Source organism: Saimiri boliviensis, chromosome X (assembly GCF_048565385.1).
Source record: "Saimiri boliviensis isolate mSaiBol1 chromosome X, mSaiBol1.pri, whole genome shotgun sequence".
NCBI lineage: Eukaryota > Metazoa > Chordata > Mammalia > Primates > Cebidae > Saimiri > Saimiri boliviensis.
In genome coordinates, this window is record NC_133470.1 from 44,300,626 (window position 1) to 44,322,641 (window position 22,016).

At 39.6% G+C, this 22,016-nt stretch overlaps 1 protein-coding gene and 1 pseudogene across 6 annotated transcripts in view; one reads left to right on the forward strand and one right to left on the reverse strand.

The window, feature by feature from the left end:
• Positions 1–282: 282 nt before the first annotated feature.
• LOC101045943 (uncharacterized) lies at positions 283–7,175 on the reverse strand (annotated as a pseudogene).
• ZNF81 (zinc finger protein 81) overlaps positions 986–22,016 on the forward strand; it is a 74,084-nt gene continuing 53,053 nt past the window's right edge. The window contains exons 1-3 of one of the 6 annotated variants that reach the window (XM_074392068.1): positions 986–1,191; positions 1,650–1,715; positions 7,011–7,227. In XM_074392068.1, the coding sequence (XP_074248169.1) occupies positions 7,174–7,227 (54 nt within the window). In that variant the 5' untranslated portion in view covers positions 986–1,191; positions 1,650–1,715; positions 7,011–7,173. Of the gene's footprint in view, positions 1,716–7,010; positions 7,228–22,016 lie in introns of all 6 variants that reach the window. The other 5 variants (XM_074392069.1, XM_074392070.1, XM_010350170.2 and 2 more) reach the window with 5 other exon arrangements.

Below are 22,016 nucleotides of genomic sequence, written 5' to 3' on the forward strand. Positions count from 1 at the left end.
AGAAAGGCTTTCAGCAGGGCACACGGGCTTCTAGCTCTGTCAGGAGGATTCCCTGGAGAGGAGATACTTGAACTTGGTTTCGAAGGATGAATAGGCATTCTTAGGTGAAGGACTGCACGACTTCTTCCCCTTCTGCCCTAGTGACATCTCCCACAGGGCAGGGGCATCTCCGGAATTTACACATTGGAGGTGATAAGGGGCAGCCAATTGGTGGAAGGGTAGATGTAGAGCCTTGTATTAAAGCTACATTTCCAAAGCAAAGGTATCGTGACTATATAGATTTTACTTCATGAGGAAATAAAAATAATAAGCTTTCCTAAAGATTTTTATTGACATACTGCATTAGACTAAGGACACATTTAAAATTATTAGTACTGGTACACAGTCCCTTCTTAGTTGGGGTAGATGGAGTGGGAGATCAGGTAGATTGCTGGAGCATTAAAACCCCGCATCCAAGCCCCACAGGCACAGCAGGAGGGAGAACCCAGCACTCCAAGTTCTCCTCTTTTCCCACCTCCTGGCATATCCTAGGAAGGCTTGCACAACCCTGATTTCTCCTCCTCCTTCCCTTGCGGGATGTCCTAGGAAAAGCCTGTAATCAGCCTGACATCTCTCCGCTTCTCATCCTGTGGTATCTGCCAGGAGATAGCCGCGGCCGCCCCTGATTCTTTTCAAGAGGCCCTTCAGTTTCTCTGAACCGACCCATAGACTACAGATCCAAAGACCCCTCCTCCAGTAAGCCCGCCCAGAGAAACGTCCCCACCCGTGCTTCCCGCCACCAGCGGGATAGCTCCACCTCCCTGCTCTGTGAGTTTAGAGGTGTCCTCATCCTCAGTACGGAATGGACCCTCCTCCAACATGGTGTACCCCATTGGGAAGCGCGACTTGGGCGCGGCCATGTTCCCCACCTGACCACGTCGCGGAGGGGCACCGAACATCCCAAAGCCCTCACTTCCGTAATTTCTCCGTGTTAACTCCTGGCTAATAGCGGCTTCAAAGGTGGTTTTGCGCACGCGCGGAACCCGCTTTCCCTCCCTCAGGCGAAGTCCCAAACCCCGAAAAAGGGCGGTGCTAGGGGTAGTGACCGGAAGCGGCTGCGGTTCTCGCCGGTTCTCAGCCGGGGTGACAGAGTTGTCAGGAGGATTCAACGTTCAGTGCCCAGGGATGTGGAGGTGATGGGAACCGGGGTGGGTGAGTGCTAGGCGATTCTGTGTGGTCAGCGATGGAATCGTTTGTCTAACTTGAGTTGGATGATTCGCTCATCATTTTTCAGGCTTTTCTCTTTTCTAATGTCACCCTTAAGGTCTTAAAGTTCATTCTAAGCCCCATTGGGTCTGGAGCATTATGTTTTTTAAGAGTGTTAACTCGTATTCATTTGTCTTTTACTGAGGAGTTATTCAAAACTGGGATTTCAGTGTGCAAAAGTTTATCTTTGTAATGGATCTGTAACCTTAGTTTTCTGTGTTAGAAAAACACCTACGTGGAGCTCATTCCTTGAAATACAAGGAGACTTACGGCCTAGTACGTAGTGCATTTTTAGAAACGTTCTGTATATAATTTGAAAATAGTATTTAATTATTTAGTCGTCAGTTGTGTCATATAAAATCTGTCTTTTTTTTTTTTTTAATCTATTTCTTCTTTTACTTCAGGAGAGACAAATTCTCCACTGTGATGGTAATTTGTCCATGGGTCCTTACTGCTGTCTGTGATCCACTGTGAGTTACTTTTTGTGTAAAGTATGAGATTTCGGTCGAGGTGCATTTACTTGCTTATGGATGTCCAGACTCAACCACCATTTGCTGAAAAGACTATCTTTTCTCCATTGACTTGTCTTTCACAATTGTCAAAAATAAGTTGGCCGTACTTATGTGTGGGCTCTTTCTGAGTTTGCGATTCAGGTCCATTGTCTGTGTGTCTGTCCCTCTGCCAGTACTACCATGCTGTCTTGAATTGGATAGAGTGATTCATCGCACTTTATTCTTTTTCAGAAGTGTTTCAATGCCTCTGTTTCCTTTGCCTTTCCCATATACATTTTAGAAAATCTTGTCTCTAAAGCATCTTGCTTGGATTTTGATAGGAATTGCGTTAAACCTGTTTACCAACTTGGGAAGAAGTTTTAACTGTGCCAAATCTTCCAATCCATGTATATAGTATGTCTCTCTGTTTATTTAAATCTTTTAAAATTTCTGTCAATGGTGTATTGTAGTTTTTATCATGCAAGTTCTGTACACGTCTTATTTAAATTTATACCTAAGTGTTTAATTTTTTGGAGTGGTCATAAATGGTATTATCTTTTAAATTGCTGCTTATATATAGGAATACAATTGAGTTTTGTCTGTTGGTCTTGCATCCTGCAGTCTTGCTGAGCCCAATTATTAGGTTTTACACCTTTTTTGGTAGATTCCTTTGGTTTTCTCCATGAGCAATTGTGTCATATACAAACAGGGATAGTTTTATTTCTTTTCTTCCAATCTCTATACCTCTGCTTTTCTTCCTTTATTACACTGGCAAGAAGTTCCAGTACTATGTTGAATAAGAGTGGTGAAAGTGGACATCTTTGCATTGTTTTCAGTCTTAGGGGGAACATATTCAGCCTTTTACCATTAGGTATGATTTTAGCTTTAGGGCTTTCTTTTTTGGACCCTCTTTTTTGATTTGAGGAAGTTCCCCTCTATTCCTAATTTGCCAGTAGTTTTTATCATGAATGGGTGTTGAATTTCATCAACATCATATGAATTTTTATGATCTTTTGATTTTTTTTTCTTTTTTAGCTTGCCAGTATGGAGGGTTACACTGATTGATTTTTGAATATTGAACTAGCCTTACATTCCTGAAATAAACCCTACTTGGTTGTGATATAGAATTCTTTGGATATATTGCAGGAATTGATTAGCTAATGCTTTTTTTTTTTTTTTTTTTTTAGCATTTTTGCATCTAAGTTCATGGGAAATATTGGTCTATAGTTTTCTTTTTTAAACTATCCTCGTCTGGTTTTATTTTGTATTTTTTGAGACAGAATTTCACTCTGTTGCTCAGGCTGGAGTGCAGTGTTGTGATCACAGCTCACTGCCAGGCTCAAGTGATCCTTGCACCTCAGCCTCCTGAGTAGCTGGGACTGCAGGCACACACCACCACAGCCAGTTAATTTTATTATTTTTTGTAAACAGAGTCTCACTATGTTGCCCAGGCTGGTCTCAATCTCTTGGGCTCAAGCAGTCCTCCTGCCTCAGCTTCCCAAAGTGCTGGGATTTCAGGTGTTAGCCACTGCTCTTGGCCTTGTTTGGCTTTAGTTTTAGGGTAATACTGGCCTCATTGAATGAGTTGGGGACGATTTTCTCCTCTTCTACATTTTTTTTTTTTTTTTTTTTTTTTTTTTTTTTTTGAGACGGAGTCTCGTACTATCGCCCGGCTGAAGCGTGGTGGTGCAGTCTCAGCTCACTGCAACCTCTGCCTCCCAGACTCAAGTGATTCTCCTGCTTCAGCCTCCCGAGTGGCTGGGACTATAGGTGCACACCACCACACCCAGCTAATTTTTGTATTTTTAGTACAGACGGGGTTTTACCATGTTGGCCAGTATGGTCTCTATCTCTTGACCTTGTGATCCACCCTCCTCGACCTCCCGAAGTGCTGGGATTACAGGCGTGAGCCACTGTGCCTGGCCTTCTCTTCTGTTTTCTGGAAGAGATTGTGTAGAATAAGTACTGATTTTTATTTAAATGCTTAAATGTTTGGTAGACTTCTCCATTGAAGCCATCTGGGCCTGAAAACTTTCGTTTGGAAGCTTTTTGATCATGGCTTCAGTATCTGTAATAGTTATGTACCTATTCAGATGATCTATTTAATACCATTTTAGACTATTATATGTAATATATATATTTAGACTAGTAATATTTAGTAATAATAGTAATAAAATTTATTATTTAGTAATAATAGTAATAAAATTTATTATTTAGTAATAATACTTAGTAATAAAATTATTTAGTAATAATATTCTATTGTATATATATATATATGGCAAATTTTGTTTATCCATTCATCAGTTAATGGGCATATGGATTATTTCCACTTTTTGGCTATTATGAATAATGCTGGTGTGAATATTTGTGTATAAGTTTTGGAATGGACATATGTTTTCGTTTCTCTTGCATACACATGGTCTCCTAATCAAATGGAAGATTTGGGTTTTAATTTGTATTTTCCTAATGTCTAATGTTGATGATAATTATCTTGTGTTATTCCTAATCTACACACACACACACACACTCTCTCTCTCTCTCTCTCTCTCTCTCTCTCTCTCTCTCTCTCTCTCATATATGCACACATACTTGACTCCTCTATCTGATTTGCTAGAGAGTTTTTTATGACATTGGTCATTTCCATTTATTTATTTATTTATTTATTTTTGAGACAGGCTGGAATGCAGTGGTACAATTATGGCTCACTGCAGCCTCAACTTCCCAGGCTCAAGCAATCCTCCCACCTCAGTCCTCCTGAGTAGCTGGTACTACAGGTACACACAACCATGCCGAATTTTTGTATTTTTTGTAGAGATGAGGTTTCACTATGTTGCCCAGGTTGGACTCAAACTCCTGGGTTTAAGTGATCCTCTCACCTTGGCCTCCCAGTGTGCTGAGATTATAGGTATGAGCCATTGTGGCTGGCTACATTGGTCATTTCAAATGACCAGCTCTTTTTTTCTTTAAGCCTCCTATTATATTTATTTGATTTAGTAAAGGTTTTATTTTTATTAATTACTTCCTGGTTTTAGTTTTAGTTTTGCTTAATTTTGTTTTATTTACTTCTAATGTTTTAGGTTGAATACATAGCTCATTTTGGGATTGTATTTATCTTTAATTAAAACTAAAGCTGTTTAAAACAGTGAATTTCACTCTAAATAATGCTGTATTTCATAACTTCTGGTAAATCTGTATTGATTTCCCAGTTGGATCCTGGGTTATTTAGGAAAAAGTTTCTTTTCTCCCCCTTTTAAAAAATAACATTTATTTAGGTTTATTCCAAAACCATAAAATTCACCCACTTAAAGTATGCAGCTCGGTGGTTTTTAGTATATTAACAGAGTTGTGCAGCCATCACCATAATCTAACTTTAGAACCTTTTCAACACCCCCAAAAGAAATGCTGTTCTCCTTAGCAGACGTTCACCATTCATGCCACCTCATACCCCCAGCCCTAGGCAACCACTGTTCTATTTCTGTCTCTGTGGATTTGCCTATTCTGGATATTTCACATGAATGGAATTACAAAATATGTGGTCTTTTGTGACTGGCTTCTTTCACCTAGAGTAGCATTTTCAAGGTTCATCCATGTTATAGTAGGTATCAGTACTTCTTTTGTATTACCAAATGTTATAATATTCCATTGGTGTGTGTGTGTGTGTGTGTGTGTGTATATATATATATATATATATATATATATATATATATGTGCCAAATTTTGTTTATCCATTCATGAGTTGACATTAAACATTTGGATTGTTTCTCCTTTTTGGCTGCTATGAATAATACTGCTGTGAATATTTGTGTACAAGTTTTGGAGTGGACATGGGTTTTTTTTATTTCTCTGGCATAGATACCTATGAGAGAGATTTCTGTGTTTTATGGTGACTCTATGGTTGATATTTTGAGAAACTGCCAAATTGTTCTTCAGAATGAGTGCACCATTTTACAATCCAAACAGCAATGTATGACAGCTCCAATTTATACACATCTCACCAACACTTGTTACTGTCTTGTCTTCTTGTTAGGCATTTTAGTGGATGTGAGATGGTCTCCAAATACATGAAAGATTATGGTTTTGATTCACATTTTCCTAATGACTGATGTTGTTGAACATCTTATGTTAACGATCAGAGAATGTAAGCCTGTCAATTCCCAACATTAAAACATTTATCAGATTTTTTGGTAGCCAAGTTATTTGAAAGAATTTGTAAAAGTTCCTTGACTATAAGAGAAGAAAGCATATTTTCTCTCTTGCTTTGATACAACATCCTTTTAGTGTTTTTAAAATTTAACTTGCTCATGCCTTTTATTTTACTCTTTATTTATTTTACTTTCTTTTTTCCTCTTCATCTCATTCTTACTTCTGTTGAATTAAGTTCTCTTCTTTTTAAGTAGATATTTTCCCTTTCCTAACAAGAATGACTAAATCTACAGTGCCTTTAATAATTGATCAGAATAAAATTGTACCTCAACTTGGACACAGAGACACTCTCTCCTCCCTAGTTCCCTCAGTGGGGAAACAGTTTTATCTCTGGATATTTTTGAGTTAATTAAAAAACTGTAGTCCCAGGCTGTTACTATCTTTTCTATAGCATGTCTCTTCTGTTTCAAGAATTTTACTTAACTTTTTAATTCTGAATTCAGGGTCATATTTTCACTGTCTGTCAAACAGAACCACATTTATTTTGAGCCTACCATGGAAAAGGTATCATATGATATAGCTTTGACAACGTGAACTTTGGAGTGAGATAGACTGGGTTTGACTTAACACCGCTAAACCTCTAATTCTGTATGCATAAAATGGAATAATAATGATGATGACAACATATAGATGAAAGGATTGTTGTGTAAATTACCTGTTTCTGCACATTACATAGTTCCTTATAACAACAATACTTGCTATCACGTATTAAGTATTTACCTGGCGTCAGTTCAGTGCTAAGTGCCATTGAAACATAATCTCATCTAATTTTCACCTCCACTTGAGATAAATATTTCAAATTCATTTTGAAAAATAAGCCTGAAGAAGCTTTTTCATGTTCTCCTAGCTAAAATTTGGCAGAGCTGGGATTTAAACCTTTATTAATTTTAGTCCAAATCTCATGGTCTTGCTCATATTCTATTTTAATTAATAACCAAAATATGTGTTTCCTGGACTTGATCTACCCCACAGTGTCCAGTGCAGTGAACTGTACTTTGGTTCCCCAGGGAACCAAATGTTCTGTGTGGTGAGTGCTACCCGTCTCTGATCATATGGACACTGTTTTTCCAGGGTTCTTGGAGTCTCTGCAGAGTCCCTGGGCCAGATCTCATAGTGAAGGCTGCAGTATCTTCCTTCTGACCCCAGCAGTTCCCGTTGAGTCCACCGATCCCACTGGAATTCGAGAGTTGTCTGCAAGAAAGCCCAGGGGCTGAAGTCCAAGTCCGTTGGGAACATGCCAGCTAACGAGGACACTCCCCAGCCAGGGGAACATGGCAGTGCCTGTGAGGTGAGGAGGAGGAAGAGGTGCCCAGGGGTTGGAATTCATCCAGAGCCCTCTAGGAAAGATAACGATCTCACAGTTTTCATTTGTGGTACTTTTATACCAGGCAGGCAAATTTCCTCCCATCCCCATTTTTATTGGTCATTTATTTCCATTTTGTGAATTTCCTTCTCCTGTCCATTGCTGATTTATTTATCTTAGCTTGTGGATTTTAAAAGAGGTTCTTGAAAATATTCAGGTTAATAGTGCTTTATCATTCTTGCACATTTTTACGAATATCTGTTACCCTTTCCTAATTTGGAATTAGCTCTTAGTTTCATTTGCAAGTGGTAAAAGGTATCAAATAGTTCTCTCTCTTTTTTAAAAAATCTCTTCCATGCTTTGTTTTCCCCAGATTCCAGCTTCCCAGAAGCAAACACCCTTACTCTTTTTAATAGTTTTAAAGAATGTTTTGCGTTTTACCCATTGGCTTTCCACTATGGAAGACAGAGATTGAGCTTTCCTTTACACTCCCACCCACATACACATTTCCTAACCCACCTTGCTAAGATAGGTATATCATTGTTTTGGTGAGATTCGTGGTCCGTGTTGATCATTGAATCCCATGGTATCCATGCTGTGATGACTATTTCTGCACAACTTTTTTCTTTTCCCTGGAATTAACAATTTTCCGTCGCAGTCATTTGTTTGCATTACTATATACATATCAATCATTCAACGCCAAATTCTTTCCTGGTGTTAAGATCTCCTTTCTATATGTTCAAACACATTAGGTGATAATCACAGTGATAATTAAAAGCAGTCATACAATGTTTACTGCATGCCCAGCACTGTTACACGAATTCTACATGTGTCCACTCATCTTCACAACAACCTCATGAAGTAGGTGCCATTATTATTACTATTTTTAGACACAGGGTCTTACCGTGTTGCCCAGGCTGAAGTGCAGTGGCACCATCATAGCTCACTGCAACCTCAAACTCCTGGGCTCAAGTGATCCTCCTACGTCAGCCTCCCAAGTAGCTGGGACTACAGGTCCAAGCCACTGTGCCTGGGTAGTAGGTGCCGTTATTATTATTATTTGAGAGTGAGTTTTCCTCTTGTTGCCCAACTGGAGTGCAATGACACGATCTCGGCTCACTGCAACCTCTACCTCCCAGGTTCAAGCGATTCTCCTACCTCAGCCTCCTCAGTAGCTACGATTACAGGCATGTGCTACCATGCCTGGCTAATTTTTGTATATTTAGTAGAGATGGGGTTTCACCATATTGGCCAGGCTGATCTCAAACTGCTGACCTCAGGTGATCCACCCATCTCTGCCTCCCAAAGTGCTGGGATTACACGCGTGAGCCACCGCACCTGGCCTTAGATGCCATTACTGTCACCATTTCATAGAAGGGAAAACTGGGGGTTAGAGAAAACCGTTTGGCCCAGGTTTACACAGTAAAGAGCCAGTAATAGGTGGGGCTGCTCTCATTTCTGGGCATCATTGTCTTCTCTTTGAAGAAATCTCTCCTGGAGCTTGACTTGCTAAGGTCAAGGCTGGTGGCGTTCTCAGTTTGACACAGAGCTGTTACTTTGGTGTCTTCCCTTCACCATCTCCCAGGAAATCCCCTTGACTTTCCTCTTGGGTCAGATCTCCTATTTCCTGGAGCTTGTGTCTTCCTCTTTCTTGGCTTACCCCTTCATTTTGTGGGGAGCACATCCTCCAGGATATCCTTCAGAATGGATGCGTGACAGGTACATTTTCTGAAACTTTGCATGTCTGAAAATGTCATGCATGTATTTACTGAATACATATAACCGTATAAATATATATGTAGAAATGTAAACATGAATGCCATGGAAATATACCTATTTCATTCTGACACTAAATTTGGCTTTTTAGCCGAGACTACAATTCTAGATTAGAAATCATTTTTATGCCCAATTTGAAAACCTGTTTCCAGGTTCTTCCTAGACCTTTTCTACTTACATGTACATTTTCTCTGCTTTTCGAAAACTCTTCTCATTTGGTTGTTGATGCTCCTTTGTAAAAATTATTTTCTTTACTGATTTCCATTTTTGTCTCTTTTGCTCTGTCTTCTAGTAGTACTCTTTAAAAAACTTTATCTTCTAAATCTTCTTTTATATCTCTCATTAATGCTGTTATATTTTTTTATTTTAAGTAGCCCTTTTTGTCTTCAGAATATCCCCGTGCTATTTCTGTTTTATGGATGCAGCAGCATCATATCATTCTAAAGATAGTGGTAGTAGTTTTTTTAAACTTAATTTTTTTGAATAAAGCATAGAAAAATGGCTCAAAAAATTAAAGATATATAAAAAGCTATACAGGTTGAGTATCTCTAATCCAAAAATCCAAAATCTGAAATGCTCCAAAATCTAAAGTTTTTTGAGCACTGACGTGACATTCAAAGGAAATGCTCATTTGGATTTTGGATTTTCAGATTAGGGATGCCCAACTTAAGAATAATGCAGATATTCTAAAATCTGGAAAAAAAAAAAATCCCAAATCCCAAACACTTCTAATCCCAAGCATTTCAGATAACGGGTACTCAGGCTCTATGGTCTAAATTCTCTTATCCGTCTTTCTGCTGTCTGCTCAGCTCTCTTTAATACATATGACCAGGTTAATTAGTTTTTCTCTGTATGATTAAGATTTCTTTATGCAAATAACAGCAGCTGAGAACATGTTCTTATTTTCTCCTTTTTATGTCACAGGAGGTAGCCTACTAAAGAAATGTTTATCAATTTTTGTTGATTTAAAATATTTCATTGAAATACAATATGAATTATAAGCAATGCTGCTAGGAACGTTCTTCATGTCTCCTCATGCACATATGTACACCCTCTCTTAAGTATATATGGGGGGTGAAGTTTTTTTTGAGATGGATTTCTTGCTCTGTCATCTGGCTGGAGTGCAGTGGCACGATCTTGGCTCACTACAACCTCTGCCTCCTGGGTTCAACTGATTCTCCTGCCTTAGCCTTTTGAGTAGCTGGGACTACAGGCGCCTGCCACCACGCCTGGCTAATTTTTGTATTTTTAGTAGAGACAGGGTTTCAGCATGTTGGCCAGGCTGGTCTTGAACTCCAGATCTTGTGATCCACCCACCTTGACCTCCCAAAGTGTTGGGATTACAGGCGTGAGCCATTGCACCCAGCCAAGGGAGGTGAAGTTAATGGGTCGTAGTTATGTCTTTTAAAAACGTTTTTATTGAGAAATGTAACATACATACAGGAAAGCATACAAAACAGACATGCATGGCTGAGTGAGTTATCCTTCCATAGGTCTAGAAAGAGTCCATAGTTAGCATTCCACAATCCCTCTGCTCCTAGAGCTAACTGCTACCCTGACTTTTATGATAATCACTTCTTTAAGAAGAAAATCGCAGCCAGGCACGGTGGCTCACACCTGTAATCCCAGCACTTTCGGAGGCTGAGGCGGGTGGATCACCTGAGGTCAGTCAGGAGTTCGAGACCAGTCTGACCAACATGGAGAAACGCTGTCTCTACTAAAAATACAAAAATTAGCCAGGCATGGTGGCAGGCACCTGTAATCCCAGCTACTTGGGAGGCTGAGGCAGGAGAATTGCTTGAACCTGGGAGACAGAGGTTGCAGTGAGCCAAGATCATGCCACTGCACTCCAGTCTGGGTGACAAAAGTGAGGCTCCATCTCAAAAAAATGAAAAAAGAAAATTGCAATCCACAGAGTGGGAGCAGGTATAAACAACAGAGGACTTATACCCAGAACATATAAAGAACAAGAAAATAACAAGAAAAAGCAGAATACCCAGCAGTCAGAAGCCTTCTTGAACAGATACGTAACAGATCGAGATATTCAGATGGCTAATGGACACGTGAGACAGTGTGCAATCTCATTATTCATCAGGGAAATGCAAATTTAAAGCACAACGTAATACAACTACCCCTCACTACCACCACCAGAATGGCTATAATTTAGAACACTGACAATGACCAGTGTTAGTGAGGAGGAGGAGGAGCACTGCTGATGAGACTGTAAATCAGTACAATCTCTGGAGGACATTTTAGCCTTATTCAACCATGCATATGTAGACCATATGAGGAAACAGTTCTCCTAGAAAAACGCCCAGCAGAAATCCTTGGCCGATGTACCAGGACACATGTATAAATGCTTACTGTAGCCTTACTTGTAACAGCCACAAACTGGAAATAATGCAAATGTCCATCAATAATAGAGTGGGGCCGGGTGTGGCAGCTCATACTCGTAATCCCAACACTTTGAGAGGCTGAGGCAGGAAGATCGTTAGAGGCCAGGAGTTTGAGACCAGCCTGGGCAACATGGTGAGATCCCATCTCTACAAAAAAAAAATTAAAATTAAAAAAACAAAATGAATAAATACATTGAACATAATATTGAGTGAAAGATAGCAGACGCCAAAGAATTTGTTGTGTTTATTTCAATTTAGATGAAGTTTTAAGACGGGAAAAGCAAAAGCATATAGTATAGGGGGTACATTTGTAGGTGATAAAACTCGAAGGCAAAGCGAGGAAGTGCTTACCATCTGAGGCAGAATAGTGATTTCCTTGACCAGAGGCATGGCAGGGAGGGAGGGAAACAGGCATGAGAAAGGCTTCCAGCAAAGCAGGTGGCCATGTTCTCTTGTTAATTAGGTTGGTATTTGCTTTGAATGATTAGTTAAGGTGAGTATTTGTTTCATATATTTTTCTGCATGAATATTGTATTTAATAATAATAATCTTTTGAAAAGAAAAAAATGTACCCTCCAATTTTGACCCCAGTAGCCCGTATATTCTTTCCTAAGGCAGCTACAGATAGTCTGTCCATACAAACACGTGTACTCCTGCACAGGCACACACATGTGTGCACACACATACACACACACACACACATACACACACACAACCCCAACACCCCATATCCATTTTTAAACTGAAATATTAGCATACAAAATTTCTAGCGCTTACTTTTCTCCCTTAACAATAAAGCTTGGTGATTGTTCAGTGTCACTACATGTAATGAGTTACCTCATTCCTTTACAAGGCTAAGTCTTATTCTGTTATATGAATATATCAAACTATGCTAAGCAGTTTTCTCTTAATAGACATTTAAAATGTTTCTTATCCTTTGCAGTTGTACACAACACTGCAATAACTATCCTTATACAAATCTCAGTTAACACAAGACAGAATAGTTTAAAGAGAAATTTCTCCAAGTAGAATTCCCAGGAGGGATGATACATACATTTTTACTCCTTTTGTTTTGTTTTCACGTTTTTATTCTTGATAGATGTGGAAAAATTGCCTGCCTTGTGGGTTGTCAGTTGTATGAGTGTCTGTATTCACCATACCCAAGCAACACAGTGTCTTACTTGTTTTTTCTTTTTGGCCAGTCTGATAGGTTACAACACAATATCTCAGTATAGATTTAATTTGCATTTCTTTTATGGCCAAGGTGGAATATATGTGACTGTGTTTAAAGAGCCATTTATATGATTTTTTTCTGAGACATTTTAAATTCCCTTTTCCCATTTTTCTATTAGGTTGTTGCTATTTATGGAAGGATATTATATGTGTCCCAATTATTTTTCCCAACTTCCCATTTGCCTTTTAAATGAAAACGTGAGTGTTTTCTCTGTGCATTGAGTTTATGAATCTTTTCTGTTCTCCAAGTTTTGTGTCATAACTAGAAAAGCCTTCCTCATTGCTCAGCTGTATTTGGGGGGGGAAAACCCAAAAACTCTTGTATTTTCTATTTAATACCTAATTGTTTTTATTTTGTACTTTTACTGCTGTGACTAGCTGGATTCTTTTTGCTATTGTTGTGAAGCCTTAGCCAGGGATCTATCTTAATTTTTCTTCGGGATGTCTACACATTTGTCCCAACCACTTGTTGAATAATCTATATTTTCCCCACTAACATGCAATACTGCATTAGCATATACAGGCATACCTTGCAGGTTCGATTCCAGACCACTGCAATAAAGCCAGTATGTCAGTAAAGTCAGTCATAGAAATTTTGTGGTTTCCCACATAAAAGTTATGTTTATAGTATGCTATAGTCTATTAAGTGTGCAATAGTGTTATGTCTAAAAACAGTGTACATACTTTAATTTTAAAATACTAATACAAAATGCTAATGATCATGTGAGCCTTTGGTGGGTCATAATCTTTTTGCTGGAGGAAGGTCTTGCCTTGATGCTGATGGCTGCTGACTGATCAGGGTGGTGGTTGTAGAACATTGGGGTGGCTATAGGAAATTTTTTTTTTTTTTTTTGAGACGGAGTTTTACTCTTGTGAGTCGCGATCTCGGCTCACTGCAACCTCCACCTCCCGAATTCAGGCAGTTATCCTGCCTCAGCCTCCCGAGTGGCTGGGATTACAGGCATGTGCCACCGTGCCCAGCTAATTTTGCATTTTTATTGGAGACGGGGTTTCTGCTTGTTGGTCAGCCTGGTCTCGAACTCCCAACCTCATGTGATCCACCTGCCTTGGCCTCCCAAAGTGCTGGGATTACAGGCATGAGTCACCACACCCTGCCACAATTTTTAAAAATATGACAACAATGAAGTTTGCCATGTCAATTAATACTTGATTTCTCTGTAGTGTACAACCCTATTTGATAGCATGTTATCCACAGTAGAAATCCTTTCAAAATTGGAGACAATCCTCTCAAACCCTGCCCCTGCTTTCTTTAAGTTTATGTCATATTCTAAATCACTTGCTATCATTTCAACACTGTCCACAGCATCTTCACCAGGATTAGATTTTATCTCGAGAAATCACGTTCTTTGCTCATTCATAAGAAGCAACTCCTCATCCGTTAAAGCTTTATCATGAAATTGCAGCAATTCAGTCACGTCTTCAGGCTTCACTTCTAGTTCTCTCGCTATTTCCACCATCTCTGTAGTTACTTCCTCTACTGATGTTTCGAACCCCTGAAAGTCATCCACGAGGGTTGGAATCAAGTCTTCCCAGACTTCCATTAATGCTGATATTTTGATCTCCTCCCATGAATCATGAGTGTTCTTAATGGCTTCTAGAATGGTAAACCCTTTACAAGACATTTTCAATTTACTTTGTCCCGATTCATCCAAGGAGTCACCATCTATGGCGGCTATAGTCTTACAAAATGTATTTCTTAAATAATAAGACTTGAACTTACTCTTTGATCTGAGGGCTGCAGAATCATGTTGGGTTAGCAGGCATGAAAACAGCATGAATCTCCTTGTACATCTCCATCAGAGCTTATTGGTGACCAGGTGCGTTTCAGTGAGCAATGATATTTTGTAAAAAATCTTGTTTTCTAGCAATAGGTGTCAACAGTGGTCTTGAAATATTCAGTAAACCATGCTGTAAACAGATGTGCTGTCATCCAGGCTTTGCCGTTGCATTTATAGAGCACAGAGTTGATTTGGCATCATTCTTAAGGATCTGAGGATTTACAGAATGGTAAATGAGCATTGGCTTCACCTTTTTTGTTGTTGTTGTTTGGTTGAGACAGGGTCTCACTCTGTCACTCAGGCTTGAGTGCAGTGACATTATAATAGCTCACTGTAACCATGAGCTCCTGGGCTCAAGCAATCTTTCTGCCTCAGGCTCCTGAGTAGCTGGGACTACAGGCATGTGCCACCACGCCTGGCTAATTTTCAAAATTGTTTTTTAGCGATAGGGTCTTGCTGTGTTGCCAGGACTGATCTCAAACTCCTGGCCTCAAGCAGTCCTCATGCCTCAGCCTCCCAAAATGCTGGGATTACAGGTGTGAGCCACCATGGCTGGTCAGCTTCAATTTAAAATCACCAGCTGCATTAATCCCTAACAAGAGAGTGAGCCTGTTCTTTGAAGCTTTGAAGCCAGCCACCTCTCCTCTGTAGCTATGGAAGTCCCAGCTTGCATGTTCTTCCGATATAAGGCTGTTTAATCTACATTGAAAATCTGTTGTTTAGTATAACCACCTCATCAATGCTCTTAGCTAGATCTTCTGGAGAACTTGCTGCATAACCTGAGCACTTGCTACTTCCCCTTGTGCTTTTTATGTTACGGAGATGGCTTCTTTCCTTAAACCTCATGAACCAACCTTTGCTAGCTTCAGATTTTTCTTCAGCAGCTTCCTCACCTCTCTCAGCCTTCACAGAATTGAAGAGAGTTCAGGCCTTGCTCTGGAGTAGACTTCGGCTTAAGGGAATGTTGTGGCTGATTTGATCTTCTATCCAGACCACTCAAACTTTCTCCATACCAGCAATAAGCCTGTTTCACCTTCTTATCTTTCATGTGTTCACTGGAGTAGGACTTTTAATTTCCTTCAAGAATTTTTCCTTTGCATTCACAACTTGTCTGACTGGTACAAGAAGCCCAGCTTTTCAGCCTAACTTGGCTTTCAACATGCCTTCCTCAATAAGCTCAATCATGTCTAGCTTTTGATTTAAAGAGAGAGACTGTGACTCTTCCTTTCACTTGAACACTTAGCGACCGTTGAGGGTTATGCATTAGCCTAATTTCAATATTGCTGTGTCTCAGGCAATAGGGAGGCCCAAGAAGAGGGAGAGAGACAGGAAAAGGGCCAGTAGGTGGAGCAGTCAGAACACATACAGCATTTATCAGTTAAGTTCATCATCTTCTATGGGCATGGTTCCTGGTGACCTGAAACAATTACAATAGTAACATCAAAGCTCACTGATCACAGATTACCATAACAGATATAATAATAATGAAAATGTTTGCAGTATTGTGAGGATTACCAAAATCTGACACAGAGACATGAAATGAGCACATGCTGTTGTACAAATGGTCCCAATAGACTTGCTCTATCAGGGTTGCCACAAACCTGCAATTTACAAATAACACAGTATCTCTGAAGTGCAGTAAAGTGCAAATGAAACCATGTTTGCCTATACATTCCAAGATATAACTCTGGAATATTGGGTATATTTCTGGACTTTATACTGTTCCATTAAGCTAATGGTCATAACCTTTATTCTAATTCCTCTATATTTGTAATTTCTTCTAATAGATGGTAGGGGTAGGGCTGTCTCTGATTACCCTTTTCTTCAGGAATTTACTGTTTTCTTGATTGTTTTCCTTTTTGTACACAATTTATAATTCACTTGCCAAATTTAAAAATAATTCTATTGCCATCGTCAATGAACTTGCATTAAATTTGTATCTAAGATAGGGCCATTTGCTTCTTTATGATAATTCAGATTTCCTACTAAAGAACTGAGTTTGGGCTGGGTATGGTGGCTCACACCTGTAATCCCAGCACTTAGGGAAGCCAAGGCAGGTGGATCACTTGAGGCCAGGAGTTTGAGATGAGCCTAGCCAACACAGTGAAACTCTGTCTCTACTAAAAATACAAAAATTAGCCAGGCATGATGGTGCACACCTATAATCCTAGCTACCCAGGAGTCTGAGGTGCAAGAATTGCCTGAATCCAGGAGGTGGAGGTTGCAGTAAGCCAAGATCACGCCACTGCACTCCAGCCTGGGCGTCATAGTGAGACTCTGTCTGAGAAAAACACTAAATAAATAAAATTGAGTATGTCTGCTTTTTTTCAAGTAATCTTTGTATTTCCCATTCATGGGTTAACATTTTCTTCAAATATGTTTTGACATCAGTTTTTGTTTCTATTTTCTAAATGGAAAAGCAAACAATACAAATATATATGAGTGTATATCATTATAAATGGAAACTAAAATTACAATTATACCCACACAAGAGGTAGTTGAAAGAAAGTAAATGAAAGGAAAAGCAAATAATCTTTTTTTTTTTTTTTTTGAGACGGAGTTTCGCTCTCGTTACCCAGGCTGGAGTGCAATGGCGCGATCTCGGCTCACCACAACCTCCGCCTCCTGGGTTCAGGCAATTCTCCTGCCTCAGCCTCCTGAGTAGCTGGGATTACAGGCACACGCCACCATGCCCAGCTAATTTTTTGTATTTTTAGTAGAGACGGGGTTTCACCATGTTGACCAGGATGGTCTCGATCTCTTGACCTCGTGATCCACCCGCCTTGGCCTCCCAAAGTGCTGGGATTACAGGCTGGAGGCAAATAATCTTATGATTCTCTTATTCTTTTTCAGAAGAATATAGATATTGATAGACCTTGTGAGAGAAATGTGGATATAATTATGGTCTTATGTTGGGATGAGTGTTAAGAAGACTAAAAGTAGAATGAATAGTAATTTTCAAATGAGCCTTAAGGGGGAAAACACAAAAAATTTGATGTGCCAAGGAAATTAAAGGAAACCAGAAGAAATATTTAAATAGCAGAAATCCATCCTAGTGTTCCAATAATTACATATGGATTGAAATCATTCGTTAAAAGGAAAACATTGTGAACAGATATGAAAAACAACTGAAAATTCTCCAAGGTCCATCATTATTTTATAAATGTGAGTTACATTTAACATTAAAAGACCCAGCTGGGTGTGGTGGCTCATGCCTCTAATCTCAGCACTTTGGGAAGCTGAGACAGGCAGATCACCTGAGGTCAGGAGTTCTAGACCAGCCTGGCCAACATGGCAAAGCCTCATCTTTACTAAAAATACAAAAATTAGCCGGGCATGGTGCCGCTTACCTGTAATCCCAGCTACTTCGGAGGCTGAGACAGGAGAATTGCTTGAACCTGGGAGGCAGAGGTTGCAGTGAGCCGAGATCATGCCACTGCACTCCAGCACGGGTGACAGAGTGAGACTCCTTCTTGAAAAAAAGAAAAAATTAAAACACCCAGAAAATATGAAAATCAAGGGCTAGAAAATTATACACTTGGCCAAAAAAACACTAGTAGAAGGCTGTGGCTGCAATTTTAATACCTGAGCAGAGGGAATATAAGGTGAAAAACATTGCAAGGTATGAAAGTAGATGGTTCTTCAAACTGTGAAATACCAAGAATTATAACATTTATCACCACATATATAGCTAATGATATATCCTTAAACTATGTAAAATTAAAAGTAGGAGAAATAGTTAATTCTACCATTAGCCACTTTAACCTACCCTTTTCAGAAACTAGATGATGAAGCAAAGAAAAAAAAATTTTAAAGCTTTGCTGTGATACGGATTATCACACAGAGCATGAAGGCATGAAATTAAAAAGTAAACAGCCAGTGAAAACTAAATATTCTCTACACACATTAAAATATTTTACATAAATATGTTTAAAGAGAAAGCATAAGTCATCTTACAAAATACATCCAAGTAAACATCAGGAGGCACATTTCAAGGTTTATGCAGTAAAGCTAAATTTACAGGTAGATGGACAATTATAGACTTGAATGTCCATTTATTCCTTTCCTATACCCATGAACTTTCCTTCCTGTTAGAAAGAAATGATCTCTCCATTGAACTCTTTCCCCTCCCTTCCAGTTATCTCCCCTCTTTCCTATCATGTCACTTTCCCCCTTCTATGCTGGACCATTCCACAAGCATGCAACATGCAGAAATATTTTCCATCTGAAAAAATCTGCCCTTGACCCCTCATCCACTCCCAGCTAAGGTGTTTCACCAGAGGAATAAATAATTCCTGCGAGTTCACTGACAAAACTTGTGGCTTGCAAAAAAAAGTTTAATGTCTTCTCCTGTTAGGTGGGTTTTGGACCAGGGGACATGCCTCCTCAAACTGGAGCAAGGCCTGGGATTACTCCCTTATAATCTCTCTGGTACACTTTGTAGGTCCTGGGAATCATAATTATGCTAACCCCCAACCCTTAATTCTTCCCCTTTTATTCTGTAAGCTGCCATTCTCACTACCAAGGGTCTCTCATACTTTTTGCCTAGTGTGATACAACAGCCTGCCAAAGAGAACATCAACAATTACAGATCAGCCTCACTCATGAATAGTGGTGGAACAGTTATAAATGAAATACCACCAACCAGAACCCACCAATTCCTTTAAAAGTCACTCGTTCTGACCACGTGGTCCAATATTATAAAATGTATAACCTACCATATTAACGTGTCGTCAGAGAAAAGCAATGTCACAAAATTCAACATCCATTCTTGATTTTATAAAGTATCAAATTTGAGCATCCTACACTTCTAGTTCCTTCCCCAAACTCACCATAGGGATTGTCACTGAAGCAGTGAAGGCTGATTAATAACATCCAGAATTCGTCATTTGGAATTGAGTCCTTTATAAGTTGTCTTCTTTTGTCTTGTCTTACACTTTTCTAGAATTCTTCTCTGGCTGATTTACATGGAGACCATGCCTCCTTTCTATTGGGACTTCCTTATACATTAATGATGTTCAGAATCCTTTATTTTAGATTGAGTCCTTTATCTTTATAAAGTATCTTCCTTTGTCTTGTTTCATTCTTTTGCCCCAGAATTCTACTCTGGTTGATATTAAGATGGAGGCCTTGCTTCTCTTCTTTTGGACACCTTTGCTTATCCTTTTACCATTATTCTGAATCTTTGTTCATTTTTCTATATAATATGTGAAAGATGTGTTTGATATTATATTTTCTAATTTTAATGTTTCTTTTAAATATGTTTCACTATATGCTCTATTTTGCTTTGTTTCGTCTTCCTTCTAATAATTTGAAAGGATTGGCCGGGCACAGTGGCTCATGCCTGTAATCCCAGCACTTTGGGAGGCTGAGGCAGACAGTCACCTGAGGTTAAGAGTTCAAGATCAGCCTGACCAATATGGTGAAACCCCGTCTCTACTACAAATACAGAATTAGCTGGGCATGGTGATACATGCCTGTAATCCCAGCTACTGAAGAGGCTGAGGCAGGAGAATCGCTTGAACCCAGGAGGCAGAAGTTACAGTGAGCTGAGATCACGCCATTGCACTCCAGCCTGGGCAACAAGAGAGCAGCTCTGTCTCAAAAAAAAAAAAAAGAAGAAGAAGAAAGGGTTAAATTCTTTTTTTGGTTCTTTAAGTGGTTAACTTTATAACATTAATTTTATAAATTATAATTAATATTCTAATTATTATAACAATATCTATTCACTGTCCACCTTGAGTAGTGACAAGATTTGTGTATATTATTTCAAGAACTCTTTTATTAGTTTTCCTTCAATCTTGTATTTGAAGGCTTATCAGTTCAACTTGCCTGGGTCAACTTTTTAAGAACAAATTATATACCAGTTTTCCTCTCTTCCATATTTCTGTCATTGTCATTTTTTCCTATTTTAAAGTCTTTGTTGATTTCACTTCATTTTGTTTACTGGCCATAATTCTTTATTTGTTCCTATCTGTTTTGACAGGAACTGTTAAAGACCTTCATATCTGTATTGATTTTTTGTTTGTATCACCTCAAATGGTCCTGTCAATGTCTTTTCAAAGTTGATGACTTCAAATCGGAATCCAAATAAGGTCCACACACTTGTTCCTATGTCTCTGTCAAGAACTGTGAAGAGTTGATGAGATTTTACCCTACTTGTGAGCTAATAAGTTAGCCTGCCACAGTGTTCTGGATGCTGGCAAAAGAGATATGAAACTCTGGGCTAGAGAAAAGGACTTTGTTACTCATGGCAATCTTGGTAGCTGGAGTCTTAACATTTGTGCCAGCTCGCCAAGTCCCGATTCCTACAGGGTGACATGAAGAGAGGCAGGTGATGCACAGTGGGTGGCTTAGGTATCCTGAATCTTTTATACTGAGTAGTAAGCAAACTTGTCCTTTTCTCTAGAGCAGGCATCCCCAAACTACAGCCCGCGGGCCACATGCGGCCCCGTGAGGCCATTTATTCGGCCCCCCACCGCACTTCAGGAAGGGGCACCTCTTTCACTGGTGGTCAGTGAGAGGAGCACAGTATGTGGCGGCCCTCCAACGGTCTGAGGGACAGTGAACTGGCCCCCTGTGTAAAAAGTTTGGGGGCACCTGCTCTGGAGGGAGACACAATATGTATTTCCAAGGCTGTTTGCTATGCAAACATCCTCGAAAAGGTGGCGTGGAACAAAAGGCAGCGCGGCATAACAAAAAATATATATTTGGTCTCTGCCACTGGTTCCTGGCACAGAGCTCCGAAAACTCTTGTAATATCCTGAGTGGATAGGGATGTTAGGAACATCTGTTGTTCTAATATTTGGTCTTTGGCCCTGGTTCTTGACACAGAGCTCCTAATCCCGTGCAATTTCCTGGGTGATAAGAGCATCTTTTGTTCTAATGAGATGACTCTTGATGAGCTCCTGGATAGCTTCAGTAGTGGGGCTGATCACCAGAAAGACTAAGCCATGATTAGAAGGTTGGAACTTTCAGCCTCACCCTTATCCTCTGGGGAGGGAAGAGAGGCTGCAGATTGAGATAATTGTCATGCCTAAGTGATGACATAGCCATAAAGATCCCTATAAAACAACCCCTGATTTATAGCCAGTTGGCCAGAAGTATGGAGACCTGAACTTGTGATTGGTGTCTTAAGTGGGACAGCCTTGCGGGACTGAGCCTTAACTTGTGGGTGTATTAAATTGTAGAACACCTGTTGGAGTCTGCAAAAGATGTGGTTTGGAGAGCTTCTGGGTTGGTGAACACATGGAAGTGTTGGGTGGGTGGCACGCCCAGAGAGGCCTTAGAAGCTCTGTGCTCCTTCCCACATACGTTGCCCTATATGTGTGGATGGGGTGCCAGGAACATCTAATGATCTAATATTTGGTCTTTGACCCTGGTTCTTGATCAATTTTTGATGTAGAAAATCATCCTAAAGGAAGTTTTTAGATCACTTATGGATTTCAGTCTTTTATGCTACAGCCCTGTCTACTCTTACCTGGAATAATCAAGAATTGGTTAGCCTCCAGGGGAATGCAGTGAAGTCAGTGATCTAGTGATTGATGGTATTTTGGAATAAAAAGCAAGA